Here is a 13,169-nt window from a genome sequence, read left to right as displayed (position 1 = left end):
AAAAAAAAAAAAAAAAAAAAAAAATGTAGCGTGCGAAGGCCCCTGGGTCAAACTGTGCCAGAACCGAGTCTTCACTGGAAGAGTTTAATAGTACAGTAGCAACAGAAGCTGATATGTTTGGGTCCCAGACAAGCAGCAGTGTGCTCAGGCTCCTTCTGCAATGCTGCAGCACGATGCTCCCTACTGTTGACTGGCCATAGTCCACAGTTGGTCCACATAGCCACCTAGCCCATGGTTCAAAAACATCATGCTGACACCTCCTGAAGCAAGCTGGAGCTCTCAAAGACACATTGTCAAGGATGCTTGAGTGATAAGGGAAGGGGGGGACATTATTCCAAGGCTGTACTTCAAAGAGGAGCGGGTGTTAGGAAGGATTGAGGCCTGAGGCTCTGGCATAAAAGTCCAGCTCTCAGGTGCTGCAGACACCCACAGAAGGCCCTCAGTTTGTTAAAGAAAGAGCTCTGTTTCTTCTAACTTCACTTGCTTGCTGCATCCAATTCTGGGCTCCACACTTTAGAAAGGACATGGAGAAGCTTGAGAGAGCCCAGAGAAGAGCCACATGCATGATTAGAGGTCAAGAGATCAGGCCTTATGAGGGGAGGCTGAGACCTATCAGCCTGGAGAAGAAAAGGCTCAAGGGGTACTTGGTAACAACCTAAAAGTACATAGGGGTGTGCATCAGGAACTGGGAGAATGTCTTCACCAAGGCACCCCAAGGGAAGACAAGTTCTAATAGTCACAAAACTGCAGGATGACCGTTTTAGACTGGACATAAGGAAAAACTTCTTTACTATCTGAGTCTCCAGAGTCTGGAATAGACTCCCACCAGAAGTGGTGCAATCACCTACTCTGGATACATTCAAGAATTTCTTGGGATACTCAGCTTGCTGTGCGCATCTGATCCCAGCTGGCTTCCTACCCTGGGGCAGGGGGCTGGACCCAATGATCTTGCAAGGTCCCATCCAGCCCTAACGTCTATGACATTTATGGAACAAAGAAATCATCTTCTGGTGTTTTTAATGCCCCATCAAGCATAAAGCCTGGGGGATTCCTTTGCAGGCTGCCTTTAAGAGGAACTCAGAAGATTGGAGAGCCTGGAGCACTGGGCAGCACCCAACTGTGCATCTCTGCACAAAGGGGCAGGCTGTGAATTGGGAGTGAAAAAGGCAGAGGATTATATTCAGAGAGACAACTAGGCAGAGGAGGAGCTTGGCTGAGCTGGGTAGGTAGGGGTTATGTAGGCCGCAAATGCCATCTATCCTATTTCCATAGGCTGTTTTTCTCATTACATCTGTAAGGTAAGTCAATTGTGTCCAACTTATGCATCCCCACAGGTCAGAGGAATGGTGTGGGGGTCAGTCTGCAGGCTGGATCTGACATGTGGGGCTGGTCTGTGGGTCTGATTTGGCATGCAGACCCACATCATCTAGCTTGTGGGTCTCCCCATGTGTGGACATTTGGTGGTTGGACAAGCAGTGACAGTGTTAATTGCCACACCTCCAGGAGTCACAACAATTAACATTGCCACTACTTCTCTGCCAAATCTCTGGACCTGTGGAGAGCCCCACAGGCTAGATGACAGCTCCGCATGCTGGATTTAAGCTGTGGGCCATATCTTGGGGTGTATACACATATACTAAGGTGACTTAAGTTAAACCACGTAAGAACATACATGCAGCTCCTTGACATGGTGGCAGCCACCTTGTAAACTAAGTTGACTTAACTAATGCAGCTTAAGATAATACACCTCAGAGGTTTATTGTCTTGCATCACATTTAAGTTGACTGCTCCATGTACATGTGTATGCTCTGACAGTTAAGTCAACTTCTTAAAGTTAAGTCGGCTTAACTGTCAGAAAGTTAGTATGTGTGCATATACCCTTGGTCACCCCAAGTTAAGTGACTCAGTCAATAGGGCTCTTCATACCAAGCCAGTGCCTGAAAAGGGAGCTGTGTGCCCAACGTACCATCTTTCCAATGACATTAAAGCCAAGAACCTGCCCATATGTGGTCATTAAGGACAGAATCCTGTGTCACTTTCGGCCCCCAAGCGGCCGTTTCCTAATTGTGCGACTGCCATTTCTGACATATGCAGTTTGTGATACTAGTCCACACACTGTGAAACCATGGGGCTACTGCCCATGCTCAGTGGGCTGCACTTTGGTTGGGCAGGTATGTGATTCTAAACATACCCAGGGATAAAGTCCCAAAATCTTGGTATCACAAAAACTTGGAGGGAGAGGGACAGCTTTATAGGGAGGATTGAAGAAACAGTAGGATCCAAACAATATGTAGATGCCAAAGCCAGCAGCCTGGGACTGGGTCACTCCTCTTTGAGCATGAACAGTAAAATAAGATTCTGCCATAACTATCTCATGTCACTTTTCCCATGAGGCAAAACCCCACTTGGACTGTTCCTTTCTGCACCTCTGCATTGTCCACTGCAGTTTACCAAACTTCTCAAACAATGCTGCTGGTAATAGTTGCACCCCAGAGGTGGTTGCACTTCCAATGTGGTGGAGTCCTTGATCTGTGCAGAACAATGCTAGTTTTAGGCCTGCATTCAGGGCACGCTACAGGCCTGTGCTTGTTCATGTGAGGCTGGCAGCACCAAGAGGACCCTGATGCCAATTTTGATCTGGGGGGTGTCCAGTCAAAGGAGATGTTAGTCATCTTCCCTCTATAGCCCTGGCAAAAGCAGTCTCCATGCCAAGAAGGATAAGGACCAGCCAGATGTGGTGTCCCACTGGGCTGATGGTTAGCAGTTTTGGGCTTGGACAGCAGCCATGAGAGGTCAGAATCATGAACTTAGAACAGCAAGGGCGTTTCCAGTCTCTTTTGACTTTAACTCCCCTGCACATGCAACCATTCAGGCTGATACCTGGCCACAACAGCAGCTTCCCCCAGTTCCTCCAGTCCTGGCTTGCTGCTGCCCAGACCCCTCCCTGCTTTCTGAATGAGTTATGAAGGCAGCCAGGTTAGTGTTCTCAACCTTGCCCACCCCTCAGCTCAGCCTTGTGCAAGTGGGAGAACTGAGGCACAAAGCAGGGAAGTGACCTGCTCAAGACTGCAGTGAGAGTCAGAACCACGTATGTAAAATGCAAGCCCTCCTGAACTTGCAGGCCTTCTCATTACTCCTCCCAGCAGCACCAAGGAGCCATTCCTCAGCCAGCCCAATGCTGTGGTTCTTCATTTTTTGGGGTAGGGAAGCACAAGCTACTGTGAATACACATTGGCTAAAATACTGGGGAATGACTGAGAGCACAGCAATGCCCTCTCAGTAACCTTAGTTTAACAACACAGTTGGGTATGTGCAGTGAAGTTAGTAGACAGAAAGGATGATTTAGTAATTAAGGCACTCACCTGGCACGTTCTCTACTCTGTCACTAATTTCTGGGCGACATTGAAGAAAACCTCTTGGTGCAGTCTGCAAGGTGCTGAGATATTGCTCTTCTCAGCATGGTGCCACCTAACCCCCACTACCTAGAGGATTCCTCAGGCAGTGCCCAGGCCCTACATGGGTGGAGGTGGGTTAAGTATCTAAGGAATAGATTTTTGTCAGCTGGCCTGGGGTAAAATAGTGGGGCAAAGTGGTATGGATAAAAGGGGTGTTGGTGGTTAGTGGCTAACCTGGTGCACCTGGCTGAGGGTCAAGCTAGGCTCCTCCCTCTGCTAAGGATCCTCAGCTGGACACTTGCTTTCGGCCTTTGATGCTTCAGTCTATGTCTTGGCTGCTGAAATGGCCTCTGTCGCCAGCTTGTGCTCTCAGCCATGCCTGCTTTATTCCCCAGCACCACAATGTGCAGGTGCTCTGCTGCCCTCCATCTGTCAGTGGCCTGCTTAGAGCCCTCCCATGGCAGAGAAAGGTAAATGACAGTGCTGAGCACACTAAAGGATTAGGTCATGCTGATGAGAAAACCCTTCCACCACTTAGCATGAGAACCCCATGCTGGTGACTTCCAAGGATTCAGCATAAAGTTGGGGCAACATCAGTGTTTTGTACATGTCAGCTCAAAAACTTAGGCACCTAAGGAGACCAGCAAGTACCTGTGAGGGTTTGGGTCTTAGTCTTGATTTACCTTTATTTTCTCCTATGTAAAGCAGGGGATATATGGCAGGGGTGTGAAGTAGTCATAACTCACTCGAAGGTACACAATAAGTCCAGGGAAATAGTGGGGCTACAACCCAACCCTGATGTCCATTCCCATTCTTCCCATTAGACCCTAGTCCATCCTGCCACCCTCGGTTCAGGTTTCTGTTACTCTTTCTCCCAACAGTGTCAATACTCCACCTACCCGAGGCTGTCTTAGTGGGAAGGCCTTATATGCTAGATAGATGCATCTGTGCTTAAGTGTTTTGGTGATAGATATAAGCTATTAAGACAGGGCTATAGGCAAGGGTAGAACTCAAGAGTCCCAATTCCTACTCCCTTTTTGCTTTCCTATCCTGATCCTCTGCAGTGAGACAGTGCCTCACACATGCTGTATCCCAGCCACAACCTGCCTTTTCCCCTCTAAACCCAGCAAAAAAATCCACCACGTGTGAAGTGAAAATATGAACATTATTTAATAACTGATTCTCTGTAATAAACAATTTGAAAATATTTTACAAGGAATCACACACACAATATTTTACAAAGTTTTTTGTCTTTTTTTTAAAGTTTTCCAACTCTTCTGTACAAAAAAAAGGGAACAAAATAAAAATAAAATAAAATAAATAACCCTTTCAAATGAGCAGAAAAAAGCTTTTCAGATGAGGAATGAGCAGGGTTTGAGCCCAGCAGAACAACTACCTGGTGATTGTTTTGTTTTTATTTTTTTTAAACTTAAAATTATATATATATATATTTATATTTATGTATAGTGTTTTGTTATTCTCAAATGAGCACCTAACTAGACTATAGAATTACACACACTCCTGGTAACACAGAGCCAGCCATCTGTTCAAAACACGTTTCCCAGAGACAGTAATCAAACACACACTGAAAAAGCTACAAGCAAAATGACCATTAATTAACCCAATCATTAATTAATGAATCACCTCCCTTCCCCCCACCCCTCTCCGGCTTGATGGTCAAACCCACAACACCTCATCGAGGTCATTGGCCATTGGTGCCCCCTTCACCAACCTCCTCCCCTCCCCTCCCCTCCCCTCCCCCGGATTGTTTTAGTTGAACATAATTTTAAAAAACATGGCGCATGTGGGTGGCATTAGTTTCGACCAGCCCCAGGCCTCCCCTGGCTGTCAGGTGGGTGTGGAGCTGAGAGGCAAATGGACACAGCTAAAATGATTTGGCTCAATTGGCCAAATTCAGCTCCTGGTGTGGTGCTAGAGGGCGAGTAACTTGGCATGAGGAAAGACCTCGTCCAGGCCCAGGCACGTCCCCAAGGTGGCATGGGTCAAATCAATGATTCCCTGACTCCCTCCCACTCCGCCTCCACACCCAAACTCAATGTATTTTACAGACTCTCTTCTGCTTTTCCCAGCCAGCCACCATTAGCTAGGAGAATTATCTTTTGTCCCGTGGCTCTGGCCAAGGCCAGGACATGGCTGCACGTGTTCTACTCCCATGCTGTCTCCCAGTTTTTCTATAACAAGTGCAAATCTTTTCTTCTCCCCTTAAATGCTCCCACTCCAGCCATCTTCTCCCATCATTCCACAAGACATCTCACCCACTTCTCTCTTCCCAGTAGCCCACATCTTAGCTCCCTCGCTTCCCTGTATGCTGTCTTTTAACAGCATCTCACCCAGCTGCCCGGCCTGATCTTCTCATCCTGGCCAGGAGCCTTTCCACTCACTTCAGTGGTCCTATGTCCAGCACGATGACCCTCCTTATGTATACCAACACCTTCAAATCCTGGCTTAGTGCAGTTTGCCTGTCTTGTTCTTAGCACCTGCCTTTCCCCTGGGCTCACCACTCCTGTACTAGCTCGGGCTGTGCCTGCAGACAACTCAGTGTCTACCACTCAGCTGCCGCAGCTAGTTAATGCAACGTATGTGATCATTAGAGATTTATCTCTTGATGTTCTTGCTCCTAAACATGTCCTTGCTCCACCATCTTGGTCTGAGCTCTGTGGCCAGGACCTAGATTCACTCTGAAGTGCAATACAAAGTGATGGTGCCACATTAGCTAAACGGTTATTACTACAATGGCTCCTAGCCACTTCATGGCAAAGAAATTGTGCACTACCCCCGATCTCAAAAACCTTTCTACAGCACCCTAGGCAGGACCCTAATGATGGTCACTGGGCTTCATCTTAAGCACCACTGGGCTTCAGCCCACAGGTTTTTTCCATCTCTAATTTCTAAGACCCTATCAGCATGTCTACCCTGCAGCTCTGTCTGAGGTAGGAGAAAAAAGGAGAAAAATGGGGAACTTGGTAGGCAGTGGGAAAGTGTTCCTCTATCCCCAGGAGACCAAGGGAAGTGCTAGAATCAGTGGTGACGGGAAAAACGGTGCCAGAATTCTGCCTTGGATGATCTCTAGGTTGTCCCTGTGCAGGAAGTTCAATGCCAGGTCTGTTAGAGATAGGATTACCTCTGGACAGGGCCAACTATTTGAACTAATACACATTAACACCTGTTGTTTTCACTCAGGGGAGTTATGGGGAAATCCTGGAGTACAGATTCTGCATTCTCATGAAATACACTCTCTGGGGCTTTGGTAATAGACGGCTTCTCAGGGATGTCTCACCCAATTGTCACTCCTTTAGAGGCAGTGATGGCGAGGCTCTACTAGATCTGCTCTGAGATAAGGTTTTGTGCAAGCCATTCATCTATGCTGTCTGTTGCAATGCCCCTCCATCCCCCGACAGCAGCACAGGAGCTGCAGCAACACAAGGAGGCCTCTTGGAAGTTCTCTCAAGCTAGGAGAGCCCTGTTCTCTTGCCTGGTGCACAGCCTGGGAGCAGAGGGGATGGTGCCATCACAGCAATGGTGAGATCTGGTAAGACTTTCTCCAGGTACAACTAGTGCAAGATCCAGTATGTGCCAGGTGGGCACAAGGGGAAAAATAACGCTTAGCACTGTGTGCTCTCACACTTCTCCAATCTTTCTGGCTCTGACCTTGCTGTACATCAAGCTGGAGTAGGGCTAGATGGCCCAGACAGGCTCCTGAATGAGTGACAGCAGAAGCACTGCTTCAAAGGGCCATCTGGGGCTTGTGAAGCTCAGATATGGTAACCTGTGTGGTAGAAGGTATAAGGAAGGGGGTGTCCACATGTGCATTCAGAGCAGAGATGCCTCTGTGTGCAAGAATATACTTGTGCATACCCATTTGTGTGTATACACGTGAAAGCACGTGTGGTTTGTGTGCAATCATGCAGAGGAGTCTGTTTTTGCAAGATGGCATGTGTGTATGCATGTGTAAATGGGAGGTGGTGAGTCCTTTTGGAGGTGAACATTTGTGCATGGCTGGGTGCAAGCATAGGAAGGACTGTGCACTGCAGCTGGCACCCAGGAAGCTCTCTGACTGGACATACAGCCCTAGTGCCACGATGTTAATGGGTCACATCCAAGGGGCTGATCTCGTACAACTTGAAGTCAGCCAATTTCATATTTTAGTGCATTCTGGATACATAGGAAGAAAGGAGGGGCTGCAGAACCAGACCGGGCCCTTCTACTCTAGCGTTGCCAAGACATCTACATTGCAGCCTTCTGCACTGTCCTAACAGAAGTCACTTTCTAGATGCAGCCATGTGCTAAATGTGCCTCCAGCCAAGTGGTGGACATGGCCAGGCTGGCCAGTACAGATGGATCTGTGCTGTGCTTCAAGCCAGCACAGAAACCCCCTGGACTAGGACACCATTTCGGAATTCAGTTTGGCCCTCCCTATACTGGCCAGATGAACTTTGTGGGATGTTAAGGGCTAGGAATGATGTGTACAGGATCATGGAGAATCATGGGGCAGGGACACTTATGGAGCAATGTACCCACCACCCAGACCTCCCCACAACCACACCCTGTTCCCTAAACGCTGCTGCTGCCAAGGTCCTCCTACTCCAGCTGAGCACACGCTACTGGCACCACCTTTCTGGTCTTCTGCTACTGTCTACAGGCCACCTCTTTGCCAACCTAGGTGCACAGTGAAACCTCACCTCCTCCTCAGCAGCTCATGGTGGGAACCAGCAGCAGGGAGGTGGGGTGGGGTGTGATTTTCCCTGAAACCTTTGCTGGTCCCTCCCTTCCAACCTCAGCCTCCCAGATGAGGCTCTAGGGACTTGTTTCACTGTGTTAACCCACCTTGTCAGCATGCAGGTCCATTGGTTCCTTTCCAGCTGGGTGATTCAGCTGGAAAGGCCCGGGGCAAACATCTCATGGTTCTAAAATGACAAGACCAAGGTAGGATGCACCTAAGGCCCCAACACCCACCTCCCATTGTGCCTGCTGGGTGCCCCTCCCCATTTTTCTGCCTTGCCCTGGTCTGATATCATTGCTGTCCCCCATCAACTCCTTCTGCCCTGCCCTGCACAGGCTGATGCTTCTGCTATCTGCTTCAGACCAGATGCGTTACACAGGCAGGTCACCCACAGAAACCTTCCACCTCATACCAACAGCTCCTGCCTATGGCTGGTGGTCCTTACCCCACTCTGAGCTGATGAATTTAGAAGTGGGGGCAGAGGAAGGGAAAGTATCAAGTTCCTCAGCCCAAAGTTGCAGAGACCACAGTGGGTCTGAATGGGGAGTTCACAATGGTGAGAGGATGTGACCATAAGGAAATGTCAGATAAGGTAGGGCTGGTTGTAGAGATGCAAGAAGGGTGAAACATGCCCCATCCCACTCCCAATACAAAGGGAAATTAAAAGGATACCAAGCAAATGTGCCAAAGATCCACTCAACAATGCTCTCAGGGAATCACATTGCACTGCCTGGCAGTGCTTGAACTAGAACCAGTATAACAATGTCCTCAACTCCACTTCTGGGGCTGGATGTGACCTTCTGCATGTCTAACCCAGCGCTTTCTTGTCCCAGGTCTTCAACCCATTGCCCAAAGCAGCCATGGTCAGCAGCTCACACTGGCCAGTGGCACAACAGACCAAACTTGTCCCTTGGATATGAAATCAAGAGGAGCCCTGCCTGGTCCACTCACTTCAGAGACCTTCTAGTGCTGCACTGGGCACCAGTCATTCTGGACTGGTATATGGCTAGATTCATCCCTAGTATATCTCTTCTGAACTAATGGGGTGACATCCGGGTGAATCTGAGATGTACTCAACCCTGTTCATGTCAACTGCTGTAGTGGGTGCCCAACACCCTTAAACCAGGTCCTGAGGTTTCCAAAAGGTCTGGCTGTATCCTCTTCATTCCTAGGTGCTTTTGCACAATCAAGACCTCCTAATCAAAGGTGTGGGAACTGCCCTCCCCAAAGAGAATTAAGAGGCAGATAGAGAACATCTGCCCTGAGCCAGGAAAGGTAAGAGCCAGGAGGCAAGAACCAGGGACCAGGACCCAGGCTGGGAGCAGGAGACAAGGCTGGAGGCATAGTTTTGGCCAGCACACCCTTCCATGTCTTTGCAGGGACAGATGTTGCCAGACCAGGGTAGAGGTAAAAGGGTGCTTCTAGAGACGGAGGGGACATCATGAGCCAGGAAAAAGTTCTTTTTATCTGTGGTGGGTGTGGCCTATTGGCCAAGGGGATGTCCATTGGGTGGGCAGATACAGCCGGAGGCTGAGAGGGAATGTTGTTCACAGTGATCTTAAGACTAGAAAAGAAAATCTGTTCCTTCTTTTTTTCACCTAAGACATTTTTGTGCCCAATGAATGGTTGAGGTGAGCAACTGATCTCAGAGCAGGAATTGAAGGTGTGATCCAGTACCCATTGAAGTTGATGGGAATCCTTCCATTGACTTCAGTTTGCTCTGGATCAGGCTCAGGGTCTATTAGAGATACTGGGAACTGCTATCCATTACAACTAGTTTGTAAAAGCCATATTTCCTTCCAAGCACACATGAACACCTATAATGATACACATCAATGGCTGCTGAGGGTCCATGGACCCCTTTCCCCCCAACTCCCCACAATAGAATTATTGATTTAAATAAATAATACTGACCATGAAATTCAATTTAAGTTCTTTTTTTTTCTTTTCTTTTTGTTTCCTTGTTGACAATAAATACTGTAATTTTTCAGGCTAAAATGTTGGAAACTAGATGTAGAAAGATCTGATTTAAAATCCTCAGGCTAAAAATAATAAAAGATCAGACTGATGGATATAAATAATACAAGACTTGGAAGCAATGGCATTGGAAAGCACCTAGCAAGTTGATGGAATGGAGAAGCAAATGAGGACATCATAAAACTATGATGTCTGACTGTTTTGCGTTCAAAAAGCCATTGCAATTGGCTGAGAAGTTAACTAGACTATAATCTTGATTTGGCAAGAAAACACAATATTTTTTCTCTTCTACGCTTTTGTTTGTGTTTGGATGGGTGAGGTGGGAAGGTAAATTACCTCAAACACAATATTAATTTGTCATTGTTGTTGGTTAAATACTTTTAAGATAGCAAGATGACGAGACATCTGTCAATGGAAACTACAAAAACTCTCCCAGAATTCCACAGGTTCCATGGGAAAAAATAAAACAAACAGAAAATGAGGCCACTGTTCTTCATATCTGGCCAACAGCTCAATGGGAGGGAGAGGGTGGGAGTCAGTGAGGCAGAGCTCAAGGATGCTCACTGTCTGAAGAAGAACAGAAGCCTCAAGGTGCCTCGTCCTTCCCCAAGTCTTTATCAGAGCTCAGTGTTTGCCAGCCTGCTGCGCAGAGGCACTAGACAGGCAAGGTTGGAGAGAAACAAACAGAAAAGATATTCCAGGCTCCCAAGCAGAGGAAGAGGACGTCCTCATGAGCGATTGCCAAGATGTAACCAGAGCAAATGGGACGAGAAGAAGTTGCCTTTTTCCAACACGCCTGGAGGAGATGGAAATGGAGATTTAAATAAAAGAAAAAATGGATGGATTGGACCCAATGGATGCTTTAAAGGCAAGATGCCAAGGGCAGTGGGTAGAGGCTGGCAGTCAAGTAGAGGAGGAGCAGCTGCAGAGACAGCAAAACACCAAGGGAGGGTCTGAAGGATGCCCCTCTGCCACAGTCTGAGGTATCTTCCTGTGGAGACAAAAGGTGAGAGGGGTTTCTGCAGGGTCAGGGAGTAAAGCAGGAGCCTTGCGTGCATACCTTGTGGGATCTGGGGGAAAGGAAACTCCCGCATGGGAATCTGCTTTTACTGATTGATGCTCAGGTCAGATATGCTCATGTTTTGAGATATTTCACATTAAGGGAGAGTTATTTCATGTGACCCATTATGTCCTTGCCTTCTGGCCAAAGCTGATCCAAGCCATCCCATGCCTAGCCTTCATTGCACCCACTCTCCCAGAACCCCCCCACTCCTTTTCCCCACTTACTGTTGCATTGTAGTCAAAGCAGATGTGGGGTCCTTTCCGATACCGGGGCTTGTCTACCAGCTCACATTGATTTGGATCTCTCGGTGGAGCTTTGTGTGTCAAGGAAAAATAACGTACTGTAAACAGCAGGATTCTGTGGGTGCAAGTGTGCTGGGGAGGGGAGTTTTGAGAACTCAACAATTGGGACTGAAGGCCCTCCACAATGCTGAGGACTTCATGAGGTCTGGGATTTAGGAAAGAACGGAGACCTTCTCAAGTGTTTTGTCTTGTACTTTCCTGGTACAATTTGCACCCTCTTCTGGTGTGAATGATTTATATCAACACTCTTGTCAGTTCCTTTTCCCCATCCCTGCAGACCTCCATTAGGTTGTCTTCATTTCTTCTTATAATCCCAGTTCCCTGAAAAACTTCTCTCATTGATTTAGATTCGCCAGACCCTGTGAACAGCCATATAGGTTTCTAAAAATTGCTGGAGATGTGCAGATCCAGAAGGAAAAAAGCTCAGACCCAAGCTCAACCAAGGCAGGGACACATGAAGCAGCTAGATCTGAAGCAAGGGACAGAATTTTTTATTTCTAAGGCACTGGAGCTGTTGAGAGGGTCCTACCATGACCAGGGATTTCATCATCATGGACTACTTATCTTTATCCAGATAACTCTGACCATGAGTGGGACTTCCATGATGCACCAGCCTTGCTCTGGCCCTCTTGCTCTTGAACTGCCAGTGTTCAAGGTTGAGCCTGAGACCAGAACTGTTAAAGCACATGTTCTAACCATCAAAGGATACCTCGCATCTCTGCCTGGAGAAGCTTGACAGACTCGCACTGGCTACATATGGGCTTATCTGCTACAACAAACAGCAGGTTGGTGTTGGCAAGCCTCTGTGCATGGAATAGCCTGGGGGAAGAAACACAGGGTAAAATGGATGAGTGTATCCTCTCTCTTTTGTTTTTGGGTGTCTTCTCTGCACCTCTGACAAGCAGGTCTTATGGAAGGAAGCAAGTGAACACAGCTGGCCATACCTGGGAGGCCCTAGCCATTGTTTGTGAGGTTCCTCCTCAGCCTGGTCATCCTGCAACCCCAGCCCAGACCTTCCCATCTCTTGTGATCTGTGATATCCTGAGTCTCTTCATGGAGGAAGAGGAAAGAAGCTTAAAGCACCAAAGGAGCTTCCAGAACATGAGCCACATCAGGTATCCTCATCCAATCTGGTGGAGCTCCTCTTGCTCTGGCTGTGAGGTTTTAGGTGTTAAATTCCTGTGCTGGGACAGGAAATTTTTCAAGTAAACAGTGATAACCTGTGTCTGCTTTAGGATCATGGGCCTACCAATGTGAATTCTTTTTTCCACATGCCAATGTGAAAGCCCTGGTGTCCAGCTCACTAAGACTACTGAGGTGTCTGCATCCATGTATTGCAGGGCTCATGCCTGGTGCACTGCAGCGATTGTGCATGGTGCCTTTGGCCTCAAACCTTCAAAGACACTCAGTATAGCTGTGTACCTTGTCACCTGTGACTGTTGTGGGAGTGGCTAATGTTGTGTTTCTTCCAGTTCTTGACACTATTGGGAAGAAGCTGTACCACTCTCAGGAAGGGGGTACCCAATCCAAGTCTCATCCAACATGGGGCTCTGTTCTGACCTTACTGGGAGTTAAAGAGCTCAGGGACACATCTCATTCAAAGATAATAAAAAGTCCTTTTTCAAATATATAGGGAGAATGAAGAAAGCACCGGGAAATGTGGGGCCCCTGCAAGATCCTCTGGGCAATCT

General features: G+C 47.7%; 1 protein-coding gene across 4 annotated transcripts in view; it reads right to left on the bottom strand.

The window, feature by feature from the left end:
- Positions 1-4,541: 4,541 nt before the first annotated feature.
- The window catches only part of CACNA2D2 (calcium voltage-gated channel auxiliary subunit alpha2delta 2), a 900,071-nt gene continuing 891,443 nt past the window's right edge, over positions 4,542-13,169 (bottom strand). For all 4 annotated transcript variants that reach the window (XM_019505183.1, XM_019505184.1, XM_019505185.1 and 1 more), the window contains 3 exons: positions 12,188-12,297; positions 11,401-11,489; positions 4,542-11,104 (listed from right to left, as the gene is read on the bottom strand). In XM_019505183.1, the coding sequence (XP_019360728.1) occupies positions 10,976-11,104; positions 11,401-11,489; positions 12,188-12,297 (328 nt within the window). In that variant the 3' untranslated portion in view covers positions 4,542-10,975. The remainder of the gene's footprint in view (positions 11,105-11,400; positions 11,490-12,187; positions 12,298-13,169) is intronic.

Source organism: Gavialis gangeticus, unplaced genomic scaffold (genome assembly GCF_001723915.1).
Source record: "Gavialis gangeticus isolate Ggan-Ray unplaced genomic scaffold, GavGan_comp1, whole genome shotgun sequence".
In the NCBI taxonomy this organism is placed as follows: Eukaryota; Metazoa; Chordata; order Crocodylia; family Gavialidae; genus Gavialis; species Gavialis gangeticus.
This window is presented reverse-complemented; position numbering and strand designations above follow the sequence as displayed.